Source organism: Schistocerca americana, chromosome 3 (assembly GCF_021461395.2).
Source record: "Schistocerca americana isolate TAMUIC-IGC-003095 chromosome 3, iqSchAmer2.1, whole genome shotgun sequence".
Classification (NCBI taxonomy): Eukaryota; Metazoa; Arthropoda; class Insecta; order Orthoptera; family Acrididae; genus Schistocerca; species Schistocerca americana.
In genome coordinates this window covers 252,253,819-252,276,970 of record NC_060121.1, presented here as the reverse complement: position 1 = coordinate 252,276,970, position 23,152 = coordinate 252,253,819, and the positions used below count along the sequence as shown (strand labels likewise).

Genomic DNA, 23,152 nt, shown 5'->3' with positions numbered 1-23,152 from the left:
CCTGTGGAATCAGAGCCGTATCTGTTTTGTTGTCGGCATCAGGTATGGTCAAGGTGTGAATAGCTGCTTTTACCTGGGTGGAATGATCTCCGCAGGCAGTCAGGAAACTAAAAAGTAGTTAGTTAAACACAGAACTAGAATTCCTTACTATTGTCGAGGCTCCTAGTTTTGATCCCACGTTATTCTCTCAACATTAACTGTGAAACTTGGAAATTAAAAAATATAAAGATATAAACGCTTTTACTAAAGTGTTTATAGGGTGGTGGGAGGAGGGTATCATGATACACCATTTTCCATTCGTGGCTGGACTATACCGATGTGTTATAATCCTACCAACACATCTGTGAATTCTTTCGATGTTTGTTGTCATGCTTACTTGATAAGGACGAGAAACAGTGAAACATTCCTCTAGAACTGTTCGCACTAACGTCTTGTACAAAGTGTTCTATGCAGGTGCTCTGCACCTTCCCAGAACCCTTGGAACAAATCCAAGTTTTGTATTCGTCTTCCCTATTTTACTTTCTCATTTCATATAGCCTCTAAGCTATGTATACTTGTGCAATGTGATATATCCACAACTTACTCGCATCAGTGTTGAAATATACACATATCAAAAAAAGTTTTGCATCACCTCGGTTCTGAGAGTTCCGGAACCTGTGCAGAAAATTGGAATAGAGATCAACATAAACATCATTTTCGACCTTTTTATTACTCGTGAAAACCACACATTGCATGTTGTATCACCATACAGCGAGACCTACAGAGGTGGTGGTCCAGATTGCTGTACACACCGGTACCTCTAATGCCCAGTAGCACGTCCTCTTGCATTGATGCATGCCTGTATTCGTCGTGGCATACTATCCACAGGTTCATCAAAGCACTGTTAGTCCAAATTATCCCACTCCTCAACGGCGATTCGGCGTAGAGCTCTCAGTGCGGTTTGTGGGTCACGTCGTCCACAGACAGCTGTTTTCAGTCTATCCCAGGCATATTCGATTGGGTCCATGTCTGGAGAACATGTTGGCCACTCTAGTCGAGCGACGTCGTTATCCTGAAGGAAGTCATTCACAAAATGTGCACGTTGGGGGCGCTAATTGTCGTCCATGAAGACGAATGCCTCGCCAGTATGCCGCCGATATGGTTGCACCTTCGGTCGGAGGATGGCATTCACGTATCGTACATCCGTTATGGCGCCATCCATGACCACCAGTGGCGTACGTTGGCCCCACATAATGCCACCCCAAAACTCTCCACCTTGCTGCTACAAACACGCCTCCCACGATTGGTTGAAGGCATATGCGACAGTCCTCGGCGAAGAAAACGTGATGCCAACCTGAGCGGTCCATTCGGCATGTTGTTGGGCCCATCTGTACCACGCTGTATGGTGTCGTGTTTGCAAAGATGGACCTCGCCATGAACGTCGGGAGTGAAGTTGCGCATCATGCAGCCTATTGCGCACAGTTTGAGTCGTAACACGACGTCCTGTGGCTGCACGAAAAGCATTATTCAACATGGTGGCGTTGCTGTCAGAGTTCCTCCGCGATATTGACCGTCTAGGCATGGTTAAACTACAGACAACACGAGCCGTGTACCTCCTTCCTGGTGGAATGACTGGAACTGGTTGGCTGTCGGACCTTCTCCGTCTAATAGACGCTGCTCATGCATGGTTGTTTACATCTTTGGGTGGGTTTAGTGACGTCTCTGAACAGTCAGAGGGACTGTGTCTGTGATACAATATTCACAGTAAACGTCTTTCTTCAGGAGTTCTGGGAACCGGGGTGACGCAAAACGTTTTTTGATGCGTGCATATGATAATTTTAAAGGCTGACAAGTAATTTCGGTGTATTTCGTTTATCCTTACTACAAAAACTAACGTGTGGTTAAAATCTCACAATGAAAGAGCGCCAAAGTCACACAACAACGACCATATTCGGATGAGCCAAGGGAGACACTGAAAGATGTGACGCCGTAATGAATACTCAGCGCTTCTGTTCGTTAGATCCGAGACCCACGACCTTCGTGGGTACCTTTTGATTGAAATGTTGATTTCCCGTGGGACCCGCTACGGTCGCAGGTTCGAATCCTGCCTCGGGCATGGGTGTGTGTGATGTTCTTAGGTTAGTTAGGTTTAAGTAGTTCTAAGTTCTAGGGGACTGATGACCTCAGAAGTTAAGTCCCATAGTGCTCAGAGCCATTTGAACCATTTGAACCCGTGGGCCCAGCGCGGAGCAGAAAGTTCGCGAAGTGTGGCTGATAAGCCGACTAAGTCATACGACTTATGATAAACTAATTATTTTAGTTGTGCAGACAGGACGAACGTGCAGGCCATTAAGTTTGCCGCTGTCTACCTGAGGATCTGTAATGCTAGACATCGGCCACTTCGTTTCAAACACAGTGAAACCACACAGCTGCAACAAGCAGTGTAACTAATTTCGAAAATACAGTAATGAATCATTTGAAAATGGGGAAAAATCTGCAATAGTGTATTCAGAGGAAATAAAATGAATCAGGTGAAAGTATTATCTGCCAGCCGCGGTGGTCTAGCGGTTCTAGGCGCTCGGTCCGGAACCGCGAGGCTGCTACGGTCACAGGTTCGAATCCTGCCTCGGGCATGGATGTGTGTGATGTCCTTAGGTTAGTTAGGTTTAAGTAGTTCTGAGTTCTAGGGGACTGATGACCACAGATGTTAAGTCCCATAGTGCTCAGAGCCATTTGAACCATTTGAAAGTATTATCATTTAGACGATAGCTGAGTGGTTGCGATATCTGGCCTTCTCAGTGGCCTCTTAGGTAGTAGGGATTTTAATGTGTTTGCAGGGTGGTTTCTTCGCCTGTTTATCTTCCAACTGCTCAAGTAGGCACAGTCCCCTGTTAAACCATGTTAGACATTTTAGATATTGTGTAAGTATAGTCTGTGTGTGAGAGTGTCTCCCAGGGTGGCTGAGATTACATTTTATATGGTACCATCTGTTGTATATTTTTCACGAAAAGAAGTCACATTCGTCTCCCATCAACTGAGTACAGGTGCTGATGATCTCGCTCTTGAGCGTCCTATACATTCCACCGCGAGCAACACAACCACAATCGCTCGAGATAGGAAACTGCCTGTTCCGTAAAGCTGTTTTGAGAAAAGTGCAGAGTGCTTTCGGTGGACCCTAACGACAGACGTACAGAGCGATTGTATTGTAAAATCCCTCGTCCCGCTCGGTGAGGGATATGAAATGGAAATGCGCTCAGTAGTAGGTATTGCGAATGGCAGGGGTCGGGTCTTCTATTTGACACCAGGAAACAGTAATCTGTCTACGGGAGACAGTGCTTGCAAAATATTTGTAAGGGATTATTCTGGAATACTATTCCAGTGAGTGGTGCTTGTATCTTGTTGGACTTAGAGACGTCGAGGGTACACAAAGAAGAGCATCTAGAATATTTACATCCTTATAGTTTGACATTATCATCAGACAGGTCTACACAAGCAATTTTTAAGTGGTTTTGGGGTGATTTGACATATGTCATAGCCCTAAGCTATACCACTGTGAGCTGTAACACATAGTCCACATTGCGAATAAGGTTGCATCACATGCTTCGTTCGATCAACGAACCTACAGATGTGTACTGTGACGATGTCAAAATTACATACAGCACGTCGTATGACTTCATGTTATGACGTGTTGTAAGGAACCTAAAAACATTTGAAAACGACTTGCGTGCAATAAAACTGACCAACGAAAGCTATTTTCTCAGTATATGACATATTGAGTGTTCCGTGGTTGTATGGTAAAGTATATTGTGCGAGATGTGAAAACACACGTTGTTAATGTAACAACAGATTATTCAGTGTGCAAGTGCTAATGGGAAACATCTGTGATAAGTACACCAGGCATATTTTGTGCTATACGGAAAATGCAAGTTTCCAGAAACAACGAGGACATTTTTTTAATTAGCATCACGGCATTGTTAATATTCAACAGCTGATGAGTAAATGCAATGCAGCCATCTGCAGCTGAACAAAATGCTCGAAAGTGTGATGAAAATATTATTTCATGTAAACGAACTGCGAGCTACAAGCCCACCCAAGGGAAAACGTAGTGAAATGCTTGTATGACTCCCGGGATAGTGTAACAAAGGCGCTGAGAAATATGAACTGACTAGGGCATGAAGAACGATATCCCCAACAGCGTAGTTAGAAAATTCCAAAGAAATAATAGTCTAGTTTCCATATATCAGTAGTTAAAAAGTGTGTGTTTCACTATGAGAAGGCTTTCTCTCTCATTCAGTTTTGTATTGCGAATATTACGGATCCAATAATTGCGATATTATGAATCTAATAACTGCGCATTAAGAGTTATTAACTTTATATAATTACTTAGACAACTGTAGCCTTAAGTTCTAACAAGCACAACGCAATTATCTTTTCATCGCGTGCGCGTCTCTGGTCCTCTTCAGTTGTAACGTATTTAGGTGCTTGTGGCGGTGTATAGAAGTCGGTTTCATTTGTAATTTAGTTTCCTAATATTTAACGGTTCCCCCCTTTTCTTCCTTTTTGAACAAGTCTTTTGAATAGTGTAAATGTCAAACGTTCAAAGTGTCAAGTCTCTCATGAAACAAGAAACAATGTATCTGTTTTAGTATATAACTTATTTGTATCCAGAAAATTGAAGTATTCTGATACCATAGAACTATGCTCCTCACCTCAGCACTGCATAAAATAGGCAAATTAGAAAATAAATATTTTATTAAGAACGTTCTAGGTACAATACCAGGGAACTGATTGGTTCTCAGTGCCAATAAGAAAGTCTTGTCTCAAGTGCCATTAATAATGAAGCACTAAGTTTTATTTGTGATAACGCAAGTACAGGGATAGAGCAGTAATGTTTTAACTAGTAGAATCCTAGTTACAAAAACTATTTTTCACATTTTTTACATTTTTTTCAAGAAAGTGCGAAAAGTAAATTCGAGGGAAAAAAAACTTTCAGTATTGATGAATGTTTCTTACACACTGCCAACTTGAGATGAGATGTAAAGTTTACTGTTGAACTTCCTGCACTGCTAAGGAAGAAATGGCTTTCTTAACATTTTCCAGACACACGTTGTTTTGTGTGTTCATTCTCTAATTTTTTTTACTATTTTTGAAACCCAAAGTATGTCTTTCCATTACAAAGATGTTTTACTGATACAAACAACAGTTTACATGCACTCTGATTACCACACAAACTGTGCATGGAATTGGAGGGTACGTTGATACTTCGAACGCCAGAGGGAAGCACTGCTTCGTACAAAGACCATGCGCCATCTAGTGACAAATGTTCGCAACATCTTCTCCATGATTTGGAACTTGAAACGAGTCTAGGGACGTGCTACAGAGTACGGAAAACGCAACAAATTTGAAAACGCATTTTGTGGAGAAATGGCACTTACAGTGTTGACATTTCCACTCTTCATCTGACAACGATTTGGTAATAAGATCGAAACCGGTAATGATGCCACCGGTAATGATGACCTGTAGATGAAATACCATTTAATAGTTTTAAAAAGTCCCAAAGAAAAAGTTCTTCAGCTTCTTACGTCACGTAGTTTCCTGCAAGGACAATGAAAGTAAATAAAGACTGGTAGCACTTTCTCACGCTCAATTCGTGAATTGAACTTAAGGAAGTAGTTGTACCCTCCGACTCTCTACAGTGGCAGCTGAGTGTAAGGAGGTGTGGAGCTATTAGCTGAGTATGTGCGCGTCTGTCGGAGCTGAAGCGTGAGCTTCGCGACAGAGTCGACGGTAAATTGGGAAAGATTGTGATTTGTGAGGAGAGCAATTGTGTGCCGGTCAGTGGGCAGATATGTGTCGAGCGCGTGCTGCGCTCTGTGTGTGGCGGAGGTCGGCGCCTGGCCGCTGCATGCCCGCTTGATAGAGTCGGCGGCTTAGGTTAGCCGAGGTCGCGCCACCACCACCACCACCACCATTCGCTGCCGCAGACTTTGCCAGCGCCGCTCTTCGTTGCGAGGCGTCCCCTGCCGCTGCCGTCGCCGCCGGCGCTGCCATGGAAACCAAGGTCTCTCTCGGCTGGAAGCACCTCAACAAGGAGACCTTCGGCACAGGTAAGGAGCCAGCCGTTGGCCGCGTTCTCACTCGGTCTGGAACAGCCGTAAAAAGACCGCTTTTCAGAGTATTCGAGCCTCGTTTTCTCGGAACTGGACTGTTTCTGCCAAGGTCTCTCCACGCGGTTCGCTTCGACGTAAAGTAACCGCGCTCGCACTGCAGCGGTCGAAATACAGTACAGAGTGAAGTGTGCCTATAAGACGATGTCGTATGGAAAAGTGTGCAAGTGTAAACAGTGACTACCTGTTACTACGGTTGTTTTAAGGTGCTGTGTTTGGTACTACGCTGTGCAGCTGAGACTTCATCGCTAATGATAAACTATACTTTGAATTACAGTGTTGGGTGTTCTTTCCTAGTAATGATAATGTCGCACACAACTGTGAATTTTCCGGCTGCGGATCATCCTTGCGTAGTCTGGCGTTTATTGACAAAATAAAGAGCGAAGCCTGAGGTATTCGGTTGTAATTGGAACGAATATTTTGATTAGGAATACAAATTTCACGTCATGAAGGTACAGAGGATAAAAATACCCGCGAGTGGTTGATTAGTGACATCTGTCAACTGACAGTAAGTTAAGTGTTCAGTAGTGGAATAGGACCGAGCGAGGTGGCGCGGTGGTTAGTACACTGCACTCTCATTCGAGAGGACGACGGTTCAAACACGTGTCTGGCCATCCTGATTTATGTTTTCTGTGATTTTCCTAAACTGCTTCCGGCAAATGCCGGGATGGTCCCTTTGAAAGGACACGGCCGACTTCTTTCCCCATCCTTCCCCAATCCGCTGGGACCGATGACCTCGCTGTTTGGTCTTCTCCCTCACATTAACCAACCAGCCTAACCCCAGTGACTATTAGAGGAATAGGGACAGGACGATGTTATCAGGCACACCGAGTCACCGAAATGCATGGATCTATTATTACAGCAAGCAGGTTGAAATTAATCTCTCTATACTGACGATTGCACTGCAGAGAATGAGGACTGTCGTAAAGAAGAAAGTGAGAAAAAAAAGAAACAGAAAGAATGAATGATTCTATCCTGAACGTGAACTGAAACCTAGTAATTCGAAATGCAGTGTGTTTACGTGTATTACCAGTACATAAGTTGTCAGTTTCCGGCGATTAAAAAGTAGGCTTTCAAATGTGGCACGTAGCGTGATTTGTAATTACAGTAAATATCAGTTTCTGCGTAGTGTCGTATCCGCATTAACCTGGATAGTCGTGAGCTTGTTGTATTTGCAATTCGGTGCCTCATGTGCTGCACCACTAATTGTTCGTATAAGGAGGAGAAATTTCATCTGCGAAAACTTGAAAATGTTCCAATCATTGTAGCTGCGTTTGGAAAGGGAAACGTCTGATTGTATTAGAAGTATGAACACGCCATGTCAGAATAATGTCTCCTTGACAAGCTTGCAAACGATAGAGGCGCTGTTGAAAAATGGCCAAATATGATCCCATATAGGCTTACGTACGTCAGAAATTACTGAAGGTGGCTCACATACTTCGTAACTGAGAGGGATTACATGTCGATATGTCAACATCGAATGATAAACAAGTGTCGTTTTTCCTTATACGAAGGGAGATCCAAGCTGTGAGTGCAACGTATGCTGCTACAGTGCGGAAAAACTTCAAGAGCACAAATTGGCCAACACAGCTCTTTTATAATAGAATTTCTTGATATTTATCGTGTGATTCATTGCCCTAGCTATTAGAAGGATGCAATACGTATACTATCTGTCTTTCTACACACACAGATTAACGTATCATAATAGCGTATTATAACGACCAGATGTACTTACTAGTCCGAGAACAAGCTGCAAAAGTAACTTGAGCGCAAACGTTGTGGGTGAAGGCGGTCTTGTTTACGACGATTCTTTTTGCAAAGACCTTCGCTGACGCAAGGTTGATGGCGACAGCGCGATACCTCAGCGTGATTACGTCAGCAACGATAGCAATAGTTCTTAGGTTACGTCTGCACCGTGTTCCCACATCAACTCGACGTTCCATGATGCCAAGTCCGTTTTAGTTTTCTACTCTCCGTGCGTAAATAATTGTAATAGCTGCATTTTTATCAAGTACATATGTACGAGGAGTCAAGCTGCTGTGTAATGTTGAGTTTGACGGACGCTGAAATTGCGTAATTCATGTACAGAAAAGAGGCTCAGCGATTATTAAAATTATGGATATATTTTTAGTACCTCAGCAAATTTTATTTACAGTCGGTAATACAGATCATTCATGCGCTGCTAAATAAAATTTCCATTCTTCTGAAGGAACCTAAACTTCAGAGTGATCCCATCCTTTTGCTTCAGTGTTTTGTCTTTCTTGTGATAGTGCCTGCTACCGACGGGAAATAACCTAGCCACCAAAGGGAAATTGGTTTCATTGTAATTCTCTCGACAGATGCCCGTCATGCAGCCACAAACGCCTAGGAGGAAAGCCGTGCACGCCATCTGCATGTGAACGACGTAAGATTACGTGCGTTTCGGTTTTTTTCTGTTATTTTCCTACTGAGGCACAGCACGAAATTGCCTGGACAAAGGTATAATAATGCCAAAAAACCACATTCACTCTGGCTGTTGCATCAGACCAGCAGCCGCCAATGCGGTGCTTAGTTCGATTCGACTCTGGGTGTGTCAAGTCTTTCTCCCTAGTAACTGTCAGGCTGTGGTGTGAGGACTACTGGGGAACGTCTTCCACTTTCTACTAGGCCGTATCCTTGGTGTACGGTCAGTTGGAGCAAGGGTATAGAAGACTATTCATATATTGGCACTTCACGTGGTCCCGATCCGCCTCCGTAGACGACGTCTGTAAAGCTCGTCTGTGCGGTGGCGTTCGATTCGGAGATAAGCCTGTTTGAATACTGGTAGTGGTAGAAATTTTCACCATCAGTTTTTGGTCGGGAAAGGGAAGAGGAGTGGTAGCTTAATGATCCTGATCACCAAACAATCTTTGCGCCAATGTTCTGGATCAGGGCCGGCCAAACGCTGCACAGTGTGCAGACGTGCGGAAGTGCTACACATGTGCGCACGTGTGCGACAGCGACATCTGTTATTAGACATGTATCCTAACTGAACGGCGGCGGCGCAAGAGCGCAACTTACCCAGTCTCGTTTACCCCTGGCAACCGAAACCTTAACAGAGAAGTACTGAGAAATGGCAGGTACTGTGAAAAAGCAAAGGACGGGAGATCTATGTTCTCAGTCGTTTAAAAATGACTGGGAACTGCAATTCTTTTTTGTAGCTGTTGGTGAAAACTCACAATGTTTGCTGTGCCGCCGAATAATAGGCGGCCAGCGTAAGTTTTCAATTGAAAGACACTACGATACATATCACAAAGACGAGTGTAGTGCATTCAACAGTGAAGAACGGCAAGCAAAATTAAATGTCCTTAAGAAAGTGGATGAGACACATCAACTCGATTATCATTTCTCATGACCAGTGATAAACGTGTCTGGATTTATTCCTTATATAATTAAAAATTATTGTTTACGAACTGTGCATTATTGCCTCATTCTGCTCCATGTTACATTATTATCAGGAATGTTGGTCATTAAACCGATTGTTCCAATGTATACTTACATTTAGGTTCTTTTTTTTTTTAAATGTGTGAAGGGCTACGCACAGCTGAAGTCGATAAAACATAACATTCATCTAATTGTCGGTTACTGTGCAGATTTCAGACGGAACTGATGAAAGATATAGCAATAATGGTATTGAAATAACAGGTGATCATCGAGATGTCTGCGGTTATCATTCTGTTCAGAGGTTAGTGAGACAGAAATTATGTGGGTGTAACTGAAGGCACCGAGAATTAGTTATAGGAAACCTTGCATTAGTTTAATGTTATTTGAAATCATGAATAAGGTTCGTTGGAAGTTGCGGTGCTCTCTTTCTTAAATACTAGATCAAAAACATTACACGTATTTACGTGCCGTCAGTCAAGCTTCCTTAATAAAAACCCACGGTTGTTAACTGTATTACTTGTCTTACTGGGTTAAACTGTTAACATAAAAGTAGACGTCTCAATGAGTAGACTGTGACAGTATTTTAAATGTTTAATACGCGAAATACCTTCCCATGGTTGGCTTGCAAGCTGTGGAAAGAGCACTATAATGCGCCGGTACAGAGTATCCCAGCAAGTGGTTAAAGCGACATCTGTGCGTAGAAACATGCACTACATGAACGCTGACGGCTGCGGCGTGCACGCTGTGACCCGGAAGTTGCATATGTGCAGGAGCACCACACGCGTACAGAATTTCTGGCCGGCCCTGTTCTGGATTAAATTACCAGCCTCCTCGCAATGTCTCATGAAGTAACGACATGTGCTACCGTTGATGGCGATCCGTCAGTAGGATGGGGACGTCATGCTCGGCGGGCTCCTTTGTCCTATTGGAGAGAAGTAGGTTATGTGCTGGTACCGGGTTTCTCTCTCTCTCACTTCTTACATCATCATACAACACAGACAACAGTGTACTATACACGCATCCATTACACTCGGCTACTATGTACAATTACACATCCATATGGAAATGGGCTGAAGTGCGCGGAAGAACTCCACCCTTTCCGACTTTCGGCTGAACCCACCCCATGGGATATTCCAGCCAGCAATGCCATACGATATTTACACTGACATATGGCGCCAGAACCCAGCACACCAAAGCAATAGTCCCGGCGGAGGTTCGAGTCCTCCGTCGGGCATGGGTGGGTGTGTTTGTCCTTAGGATAATTTAGGTTAAGTAGTGTGTAAGCTTAGGGACTGATGGCCTTAGCAGTTAAGTCCCATAAGATTTCACACGCATTTGAACATTTGAAATCAGCATAGATTGTACGATTTAGATTGCCATCGATAAAATGGGGGCCAATTATCCTTCCTCCCATAATGCCGCACCATACATTAACACGCCAAGGTCGCTGATGTTCCACTTGTCGCAGCCATCGTGGATTTTCCGTTGCCCAACAGTGCATATTATGCCGGTTTACGTTCCCGCTGTTGGTGAATGACGCTTCGTCGCTAAGTAGAACGCGTGCAAAAAATCTGTCATCGTCCCGTAATGTCTCTTGTGCCCAGTGGCAGAACTGTACACGACGTTCAAAGTCGTCGAAATGCAATTCCTGGTGCATAGAAATATGGTACGGGTGCAATCGATGTTGATGTAGCATTCTCAACACCGACGTTTTTGAGATTCCCGATTCTCGTGTAGTTTGTCTGCTACTGATGTGCGGATTAGCCGCGACAGCAGCTAAAACACCTACTTGGGCATCATCATTTGTTGCAGGTCGTGGTTGACGTTTCAGATGTGGCTGAACACTTCCTGATTCCTTAAATAACGTAACTATTCGGCGAACGGTCCGGACACTTAGATGATGGCCGTGCGGTTCTAGGCGCTGCAGTCCGGAAGCGCGGGACTGCTACGGTCGCAGGTTCGAATCCTGCCTCGGGCATGGATGTGTGTGATGTCCTTAGGTTAGTTAGGTTTAAGTAGTTCTAAGTTCTAGGGGACTGATGACCTAAGATGTTAAGTCCCATAGTGCTCAGAGCCATTTGAACCATTTTGAACACTTGGATGATGTCGTCCAGGATACCGAGCAGCACACGCCTGTTGGGCATTTTGATCACAATAGACATACATCAACATGATATCGACCTTTTCCGCAATTGGTAAACGGTCCATTTTAACACAGGCAATGTATCACGAAGCAAATACCGTCCGCGCTGGCGGTATCTTACGTGATACCACATACTTATATGTTTGTGACTATTACAGCGCCATATACCACAAAGCGAAAAAAATGGTCCAACTAAAACATTCATGTTTCTTTACGTACTACACGAACATGTAATAAAAAATGGGGGTTCCTATTTTTTTTAAAAAAAGTTGATATCCGTTTAACCTATGGCAGCGGCATATAGCGAGCCAACCATAGCGCCATCTGGTCTCCCCCTTCAAGCTAGACAATTTCGTTCTTTGTAGTTTTTTCGTTTGACGCTTATTTAGTGAGATATTTGGCCCGGTCACGATCAATGGACCACCCTGTATATACATTTTTTTCCTAATTGCCGATAACTCAGATACCAATTTTCACAGATGTAGCTTTAAAAATGCGTTATAGTTCTTTGATAATGATTTGTTTTTCAAAAAATCTTTCATCCGCGCTTTCAGCCCCTTAGGGGTGGAATTTCGAAAAAAATCCTTTTTTAAAGGATGCCTACAGTGTAAGAAGACCAACACCATCCCAAAATTTCAGGTTTCTATTCTTAGCGGTTTTGGCTGGGCGATGATGAGTCGGTGAACCAGCAGGACATTTACTTTTTTTAATGAAGATTTGTTGTGATTCTGTTAAACTGTTGTTTACCTTCGACGGGATAAGAGAAAGAATTATCGTCACTGTAGATGGCATACGCAAGTGTTTACAGGATATCGTCATTGAACAATACTAGTAATAGAATGATAGCTGCCTGGTTACCAGAATGGAAATGCCGTGTGGCTAGGGCCTCCCGTCGGGTAGACCGTTCGCCTGTTGCAAGTCTTTCGAGTTGAAGCCATTTCGACGACTTGCATGTCGATGGGGATGAAATGATGATAAGGACAACACAACACCCGGACCCTCAGAGGAGAAAATCTCCGACCCAGCCGAGAATCGAATCCGGGCCGTTAGGTATGACATTCCGTCGCGCTGACCACTCAGCTACCAGGGGCGGACGTTACCAGAATGACAGCACTTGAGTATCAATTGCCACAAAGAACGATCAGCACATGCGAAACCTCAGACTCGGATTAGCATGTCCAAAAGCTGATATCTAGATGACAGTTCGGCATGAGCTGAGCTGCAGGAAGTAAACGTGCACGATTAGATGCCACTCTCCAACCCTCTGATCACCACCAGCAGATTGTTTGCTAGGAACAAATTAAAGAACGGCATCGTTGCCACCATATCGTTATGTTAAAATAGTTCTTTGTTAATCACTACTACCTAGTTTAACATTATCAAGTACGCTTACAAAGATAATAACACACCAACAAACCAGAAGTAAATGGAAGCTGAAAAAAATAAAGGGGCTTGAGGATAGTGGGTTCAACAAAGTACCACAATAAGGGCACAGACAATAACTAGACAGAGATTTGAGAAACAACACGGCTGTATTCTTCAATAAAAAGTGAGAGTCATCCAGAAAGGAAACAATGACGAAATAGAGTACCGTTTACAGCCAAAACTGGTACTATATCTTACGGACTGATGGGAATTGTAAACAGAAATTTTAATCATAAATTGAAAATAAGATCTGTCCCTAAGGTGGTGAGCACAACACTCATTGCTTCTGACCACAGTGGACCACTGACGTGACGAACACTCTGTTAGATTAATACCGAGGTCAGAAGTATTGGTAAGTGTAGGAAAGAGCAAGGGCAACTGTAGTGAGGATGACAGTTAATGTGGAGAACCGAACTTCCAACATATTATCTTTACCTGACTTGGCTGTAGAATCTGGAGAGTTGGCGGGAGGATCTGGCGTTGCAGCAGCTACAGTGGCTGTGAATTACGAAGTAGTAAAATTGCGACGCGGTTGGTAAAATTAATGTTCCGTAAATCATGGCCTAATTCATAGAGAAATGCCTGATTTCCTCTGCTGGCCAACACTGGCTAAACTTGCCTGTCAGTTTGTATACGAAAAAGAGTTCTTTGGTCATATAGTTCTTTGAATCTTAACTAAATAGCATATCGAAATTTAAATTACGTGACCACGTACTTTTAATTTTTATTTATTAAATTTTACTATTATTTAAGGGAAATCTCTCGACATTTGAGGTGCTAAATGTGGAGTAATGGTTGGCGCGCAAACAACATTAAAAATAAATAATAAAAAACACATATAATCACAAAGAACACGAAGGATAACTCCGAAATAGGTACCCAAAAAATTACACCTACACACAGCTGTTTGCGTTTCCGCCACACGTGTACTAGAATGCGCAGGAATATTTACAACTGTCTGTCAGTGTGCAGTTAGAAGTCAATCTAATAGAACCGCGTCAACGTTGTCTACGGTGAACTGTACAACAAGACTTCCTACAGTTGAGGATGGTTTTGCTGTGATAAGCAAACGAAGGAAGATTAGAAACTAAAGTAATAACAGACGCTGTTTGGTCCGTTGAAGGAGGATGAAGTGGCTTAAGAAAACCACTAATAGACTGTCAGGGTGGCCAGAACGTGATTTGAAGACAGCTCTTCCCGAACCTTGTTTTCAAAGTTTTGTTGTTACTTTCCAAGGAACAGTTACTGATTATATGACATCTACCATAATAAGGTCGCCTCTGCCAAGAAAACAGTGCCTCGCCCAATTTACGCTTGTCGGTGTGTTCAGGGTTAGTGCGATGAACACGCTGGCGACTTCAGCACTGTAGAGCAATTGTGCTCGCTTTTAGCAGAGAATCGAACACACATTTTCTCTCCCTACATTACTAGCGCAGATAATTGCCGCTATACATTTGGATCTATTTCGTAAGGTGTATGAATTCTTTGATACTTTATGACTTAAAGTCTACGTTTCAGTTCTTATGGGGTCGTAGTATTTTTCTTTTTTTTTAGCACATACCGGTAACACTACTGTCACCACCGATAGCGCTTTGCGTGTCTGAAAAATGCTATGTTGCACCAGGATGGGATTTACAGATTGAACAAAAAGTCTTCTTTGTTCCTGATGGAGTGCTCCGGATCACTGGCCGGATGTAGGCAAAGAGGCACCATCTCCAATAGGAGTGCCTATGACTCATTTACGTTCGGCAGTCACTCTGCGACAAATTCCAAGGATTCGTTACTTTGGAATCGGATAAAGCTGGTACAACGCCACACCCAACATCATCTTTAAGCTGTTTACATTAGTTTAAGGTTCTAAATGCGGAGCAGTGGACATATACGTCGGTCTTGTTATGTTTGGAGTGACGTCTTCGCCTGGAGCGAGTTAACGCGCCAAGAAAAGTAAGAGCAATCATCCAATCAAGCGCACCAGTGTAAACGCAGGGAGTCGCTTCATACTTGCGTCTTGGTGATACATTGTGCTATTATCGTGTTAAGACACAGAAATTGTTTGATATAATCTTACACATTGACCCCTTCGCGATATTCCCTTTCGTTCTGTGCGTCTTTCTTGTATTAGATTAGATTAGATTAGATCAGACTAAGTTTTCGTTCTATAGATCCAAAAATGAGTTGATCCTCGTGGATGTGGAACAATTTAGAAAATCTAATATAAAAAAAATAATAAAACTTCTGAATATAATACTTACCACCCCGATCATTTGTCAGGAGATTGTCGAAATATGGGAGTACATTACACTGAAGCGGAATTGCTAATATTCACAGAATTACTACCCTATCAGAATGAAACATAGTTATGCGCTTTTAATAAATTTATCATACACAAAATACTTAATCTTGACTTGTGACCAAGTGCTGTCAAAACTTAAATCTAATTGACGAAACCAATTTTTTAAGGTAACAAACACTGTATTACCTAACCCTATGATTGTTTTGTGTGTGTGTGTGTGTGTGTGTGTGTGTGTGTGTGTGTGTGTGTGTGTGTAATTGTTTGTTTGGCTAGGTGTACTACTCTCTTGCTATGTGTCGCCCCTAGTTCACTCGGTTCTCCGTTCTGTTGGTTGGTTGGTTGGTTGGTTTGGGGAAGGAGACCAGACTGCGTGGTCATCGGTCTCATCGGATTAGGGAAGGATGGGGAAGGAAGTCGGCCGTGCCCTTTCAGAGGAACCATCCTGGCATTTGCCTGGACTGATTTAGGGAAATCACGGAAAACCTAAATCAGGATGGCCGGACGCGGGATTGAACCGTCGGCCTCCCGAATGCGAGTCCAGTGTCTCCGTTCTGTCCCTTGGGCTTTACACTCGGCGTCACAAGGATACATGTCTGTCAATTTGGTGATAGTTTTCTTAACCATTCCAAAGTGAGTGTCAAGCTGGACTCCTCTTGATGGTAAAATCATTTTTTCCATTATTCTGTGCAGATCTGTGTGAGATAATGTGCGACATGATTGCATCAAGAAGTTTTACACTGAAGGATAAATAAAAAATGGGATTACGTCTAGAACACACCGAGCGAGGCAATGCAGTTAGCACACGGAACTCATATTCGGGATGGCAATGGAACAAACGTCCATCCGACCAAACAGATGTCGTTTCCCCAAATCGATTGAGGCAAATGCGGGGATGGTTCCTTTGAAATGTGATGGCCGATTTCTTTCTCCAATTCGAACTTGTGCTTTACTTCTAATAATCTTGTCGTCGATGGACATTAATCTTGCTTCATTCCTTATAAAGATGCTCCAACTTTACCAAATACTTGGAAGTGTTGGATCGTAAAACACAAAGCCAGTGAAGCCTACTAAGAGATGATGTATCTAAGCTCAGCGCATAAATATTCGGCATCCATTTAAAGGAGCACACTTTGCGACATGGAATGCTGTTAACAGCGTGGACTAGTTCCAGGCGGTCATGTGACCCTTTGCTGCTGACGTAAGTCATGGCAGTGATGTGGTGTGTATGTGCCAGACAGGTATCTGGAATTTGTACGGTAACATGAATCGACATGCCCGTGGCGGCAGAAAGGGGCTGTCACGTCTGGACGTGCCATAAGTACACTGTGAACGAGGTTCGCCAATTTGTTTCTGTATCAACGCGGACTGTCCAACGTAAACCACTCGCCGCAGTGTAACACGTCGTAATAACAGTGACCGTATATAGATTCTAACCGACAGGGATCGGAGACGAGTTTCACTCGTTGTTACCGACAATCGGTTTCAACCCCGACAGAAATTGGTGTTGTCAACGAATTCAGATACACCTCAAACAGTTTCACAGCGAACATTTCGAAGGGAACTACATGCAGTGGGCATTTGGACTCGGGTACCTCGCAAAAGGCCATTACTCACAAGGGCAAATCTTCAAAGGCCCAAATAACACAGAAACCGGACATTAGGTGGCTGAAAGCGTGTAGAGTGATCTGACGTGTCGAGATTTTTTTTTTTTTTTTTTCTCCAAATAATGCAGGCCGCCGAGTGCACCAGTAATTCAATGAGGCGTTTATCCCGCAAAGTCTGGAGCGTGTAATTCCGTCAAGAGGTGGTTCTATGATGTTTTTGGGGTGTTTTTCTTGGTACGACTAAGTCCCATTCATTGAGGTTTCTATTAAGATGAGGCAGAACGTTTATTTCAACATTTTCTGTGTGCATGATGAGTATGCTGTGTACACCCCCGCCTGCGAAGTACTGTATTGACCCAACTAGTCACCGAGGTCTTGTCGTCCCTAGATCCGTGGGAAATCGCAAAGCGGTTAATTAACTGTCGTCCTGTTTCGATTGTAGATGCTACTTAATCAGTTCCACCACGGGTTTAGGAGGTTCACTGTTAATAACCTGATCTTGCTAACGGCAGATGTGCAGTAGGCTGCCCTGTGCACACATTATTTACAAAAACTCGTTATCGATGTTGACAAGACCTGCGATGGGAGTTGGAATTATAGACCAAGACATCTCCGCGAATGTGGTTTACTGCAACATCTATCCATGTCTGTACTGTTCTTTTCGTAGTTGAATTTTAAGTTAGTGGGCTTCCTTCAGGCGTGTTTGAACAAAAGACAGGTATCTGTTAACGTTGCGTGCTATGTGCCATCAATTAGCTATTGAAATTAGCAATATAACGTCCATAGTTAGGATTCCTGTGTGGTGCAACAAATTTGTGGACGACTTTGCTGTAGTCTTCTCCTTTTCCTGCCTAGAGACATACTCGTCAATTGGAAATGACGCTCAAAAAAATGGTTCAAATGGCTCTGAGCACTATCCAACTTAACTTCTGCGGTCATCAGTCACCTAGAACTTAGAACTAATTAAACCTAACTAACCTAAGGACACACACATCCATGCCCGAGGCAGGATTCGAACCTGATACCGTAGCGGTTCCATCTGTAGCGCCTAGAACCGCACGGCCACTCCGGCCGGCAATGACGCTCAGAAAGTTGGGCTAGTGACCATGTAATGTTCTAATGTACCACGGCGAAGTAAATGTCCACGTTTTAATTCACTTGTGTTGTAACTGAGGAACTTAATTCCGATTTTTACAGATTCAGCGAAAATAGAAGTGATTTTCAATTGTATTCCGTAACCTTCAAGCGACGTGGTAAATAAATTTTGCTATTTTTATGTCATCACAATTATACACTGCGCAAACGATTACTTTGGGATATTGATAGAGAAGTTTTTACATCGTTTCCCGTAAGTTACTTACGTCCTTGAACCTATTTTATAGTAAATTTTGTAATACAGTTACTTCTTTATGTCTTTGCGTGTCCCATTTACTGTCGCTTACTTTTTGAATATTAAATACAGCGTGGCTCTTACATCAACAACGTGCGTGATCCTTAACGCTATATTATTTGAAGATAGTCTCGTAGCAGGGGCGGATTTAGAGCTTAATTTACGTTCAAATCATCCTAGATTTATCTTGAACTTGTACAAAAATATCTACAAATTCAACTCTATCCAAGCGATATCCCATTCTATCACAGTTCTGAAGAACAGAAATTTGTTGCCGTACCATGTAGGAAATATTGAGTGAAGGTATTTGGAATGTAGACATATACGCATGTGAAACGTAAATGCCGGCCGCGGTGGCCTTGCGGTTCTAGGCGCTTCAGTCCGGAACCGCGAGATTGCTACGGTCGCAGGTTCGAATCCTGCCTCGGACATGGATGTGTGTGATGTCCTTAGGTTAGTTAGGTTTAAGTAGTTCTAAGTTCTAGGGGACTGATGACCTCAGATGTTAAGTCCCATAGTGCTCAGAGCCATTTGAACCATTTTTTGAAACGTGAATGTAAACATTACAAACAAGGGGAGAATTGAAAGCTATCTTACGGATAGCTAATAAACAGGCGTTGAATCGAATCGGTTAAAAAGGAAATGCGTGGCTCAACTTGACTAAAAGAACGGATCGTTTGATAGGACGCATCCCGAGACACCAAGCACCAAGTAACTGACAATTTGGGAATGGGAGAAGTGGGAGGGGGTCGAGGGCGGTGGGGGGAGAAAAGGTTGTAGAACATATTAGCACTCGGCTGATAACGACAAGTATGAATAATATGCTGCCTTGAAAATCAGTCAGTATGGTTAGTTGACTTCTTAAGATATGTTGCAAGGTAGAACGAGGAAAATGAGAAAGCAAGAACTTTTTTTGTGAGTAGACTAAAAGATTTTTAAATAAGAAAGGCATTTTTCGGTGTAGGTTCCTCTTAGGTGAATGCATTTTATTCAACATTTTTCAATGAGTAGATATCACTCTAGAGTGCTGTTACGGAAAACACGTCATAGTTCTGTCGTCTGTGGCTGCATAAATGCTCAAAAACTGGCTGAGATCACTGGTCACTGGATGCGCTTTAAGGAGGAACAGGTTTCAGATCGCTGTCCGGCCACCCTGGTTAAAATTTTCCGTGGTTCCCTACATCGTATGTCACGAATTCTGAGATGGATCGTTTGAAAAGGACGCGGTCTTCATACTGAGCGTGTACTACTTTTCTAATTATCTCGTTGTTGACAATACCTTTAACCCTAACTTCTTTCCTTCCTTCGACCCAAAAAAGTTTTCCAGTCACAAATCAGGTGGAAGAGGATGGCGCCAAATCTGGATGGCATGGCGAGTCGAGTTCTAGTTCCTCTAAGAAAAGGCTGTTTCGTTTATCTTTTTGGGAACCAGGCCATTTTTCCATCCAATTGGTCCAGAGTAAAATCTTCTTGGTTTTTAAGTAGCGTCACTTCGGATGAAACACTCGATCTTTCAGTAGTCATCCCCGCTGACGTCATCAGAAGTATAAAAAAAACTCCAAAGGAAGATGGTGGAGACAGCTATGGGAAGCTCAAGATTTTCTTCGAAATAACGCGAGCTGAAAACCATGAAGGTTTAATTCAGGAATGCTAACGCGAAAGACTCAGAGGACACAGACTAGCGTAGTATTCATTAGTTATTGTTTTAACCTTTGAATGTTACATAGTAAGAAGATCTCCATAGCACTCCACAAAAACGTATCAGTAACCCTCCCAGCAGATGAAATGGTTTTCGCCTCTTTTTTCTATACGGTTGTTTCCTATTTACTTTATGGAGTGGACTGGACATACACTTTTTATCCACGATAGCAAAATTGCGGACTAATGAATTGATTTCAGAACGAGCCAAACGCTGCCGAGAACACTCTTTTTCGCACATGCTTCTCGACAGTATTCAGCTAATGGAGCGCCAATTTCCAATTACCTGTTTTATAGTCACATTTTTGTGTATTGTGCTTTTGCATTAGGTTCATCCTACATGTTTAATCGGCAAGTGTCCAAAATGACATTCTGTATTTTTTCGATAGTTCATCAGTGGCCGCAATTTTAAAACGTGCTTGACAGGATCATTTTTAAGAGAAGTACGGCCAGATTTGAATCAAGCCACCTATTTCTTAATTCAAATGAAACGATATCGTTCCAGAGACCTTTCCAAGTCTCAAACATCTATGACGTATGTATGCAGACTGAAGCGACGAATGCAATTTTGTTCCGAGGATGGGATTAGAACCTGGGTCTCCTGCTCACTAGACAGATGCTCAACCACTGCGCCATCCATATTCCAATACAGCTGGGAGAGCCTCCGCAATGCTGTTCGAGTTTAGGGGGGTTGAGGCGTGAATGGGAATTTGGATTGAGGGAGACGTGCTACGGTAGTCCGTGCAGTTGTGCAAAGCCTCTGTGGCAGAGTGGCATAGTGGTTAGCTCATCTGCCTAGTGAGCAGGAAACCCGCGTCCAAATCTCGGCCTTGGTACAAATTTTCATTCGTCGCTTCAGTCCGCATATATACATATACAGGGTGTTACAAAAAGGTACGGTCAAACTTTCAGGAAACATTCCTCACACACAAATAAAGAAAAGATGTTATGTGGACATGTGTCTGGAAACGCTTAATTTCTATGTTAGAGCTCATTTTAGTTTCGTCCACCTACGCTCAATGGAGCACGTTATCATGATTTCATGCGGGATACTCTACCTGTGTTGCTAGAACATGTGCCTTTACAAGTACGACACAACATGTGGTTCATGCACGATGGAGCTCCTCCACATTTCACTCGAAGTGTTCGTACGCTTCTCAACAACAGATTCGGTGACCGATGGATTGGTAGAGGCGGACCAATTCCAGGGCCTCCACTTTCTCCTGACCTCAACCCTCTTGACTTTCATTTATGCGGGCATTTGAAAGCTCTTGTCTACTCAACCCCGGTACCAAATGTAGAGACTCTTCGTGCTCGTATTGTGGACGGCTGTGATACAATACGCCATTCTCCAGGGCTGCATCAGCGCATCAGGGATTCCATGCGACGGAGGGTGGATGCATGTATCCTCGCTAACGGAGGACATTTTGAACATTTCCTGCAACAAAGTGTTTGATGTCACGCTGGTACGTTCTGTTGTTATGTGTTTCCATTCCATGATTAATGTGATTTGAAGAGAAGTAATAAAATGAGCTCTAACATGGAAAGAAGCGTTTCCGGACACATGTCCACATAACATATTTTCTTTCTTTGTGTGTGAGGAATGTTTCCTGAAAGTTTGGCCGTACCTTTTTGTAACACCCTGTATACTGTTGAAAATGAAGGAGCAGACGTCTTATAAACCATTATTAACTTTTGTTCAGCTTCTGGTGGCGATAAACCTTTCATTACGTAGCGTTAACTCTCGACATTCCAGTTTAACCAATTGAACGAAACACCTAGACGACAACTTTTAAAAAACCCTAGTACTATTTCGCAGATCAGGTGTTCTCTTTGGCCTAATAAAGCTTCCATCTTCGTGACTGAATTTTGGCATTGTGTAGAGAATAAAAAGCCCTCTTAATGGCAAAGTGAAAGGGCTGATAGGAAGATTGATGGCGAGCGCGGTCGTTGAGTGGTGGTAGTGGGACGTTGGCCATTCATCCGTTAGCAGGGCAGACTGGCCTTAGCGGAGTGGCTTGGTCAGTTCGCGAACCTGTTGCTCGCCGACCTTCAGCCGCCGTCCACCTGATGGAACGCGCACGCGGCACACTCTTAGTCAGCTGGTTCACAGGAAGGCAGTGGACTGCCGCAGTGCTTGTTGGCAAGTGCTGTGTCCCTCATGGCTGTTGTAGATTACGTTTACGTTTATGCTCTGCAGGTCCCTCTACATGGACAGGACGTTATACTTTTTATCTTCCTTTTAGTGCTATTGTTTATAATAAACAAATTGAGTAAGGCGTTATTTACGAAGCTAAGCTTTACGAGCCGCTAGTAATATTTGATAACCAAACAGCATGAAGCATATTCTTACTTAAAAATAAGAAGTCATTCATAATTGTTGTATTCAAAAAATGGTTCAAATGGCTCTGAGCACTATGGGACTCAACTGCTGAGGTCATTAGTCCCCTAGAACTTAGAACTAGTTAAACCTAACTAACCTAAGGACATCACAAACATCCATGCCCGAGGCAGGATTCGAACCTGCGACCGTAGCGGTCTTGCGGTTCCAGACTGCAGCGCCTTTAACCGCACGGCCACTTCGGCCGGCTAATTGTTGTATTATTGGCAGAGAGCACCACTGAGCATATTACTTTTAACTACGAGGGGCGTTCAGTAAGTAATGCAACATATTTTTTTTCTCCGCCTGCTTCGGTTTACAATACGGGATATTGTGGGACAATGTGGAATATTCCCGCTTCAGCCTATATACTTTCATGAACTTTAGGTGGCGGCGTTATAACCTTCAAAATTGCGTCTGTAACGGAGATGCGTTCCAAGCAGGGAGCTGTCATTGAGTTTCTTTAGGCGGGAAACCAGAGCATCACAGATACTCATAAGCACTTGCAGATTGTCTACGGAGACCTGGAAGTGAACAAAAGCACGGTGAGTCGTCAGGCGAGGGGCATGTCATCATCGCAGCAAGGTCGCGCAAACCTGTCCGATCTCCCGCGTGCCAGCCGGCCGCACGCAGCTGTACTCCTGCAATGTTGGAACGTGCGGACACTCTCA

The 23,152-nt window shown here is 43.3% G+C and overlaps 1 protein-coding gene across 4 annotated transcripts in view; it reads left to right on the top strand.

The window, feature by feature from the left end:
- The window catches only part of LOC124607292 (6-phosphofructo-2-kinase/fructose-2,6-bisphosphatase 2), a 373,085-nt gene that overhangs the window by 235,308 nt on the left and 114,625 nt on the right, over positions 1 to 23,152 (top strand). Inside the window, exon 1 of one of the 4 annotated variants that reach the window (XM_047139582.1) lies at positions 5,939 to 6,086. The exons of the other annotated variants lie outside the window; for them this stretch is intronic. Coding sequence (XP_046995538.1) covers positions 6,029 to 6,086 — 58 coding nt within the window. The 5' untranslated portion in view covers positions 5,939 to 6,028. Of the gene's footprint in view, positions 1 to 5,938; positions 6,087 to 23,152 lie in introns of those variants that run through there. 4 annotated transcript variants of the gene reach the window in all.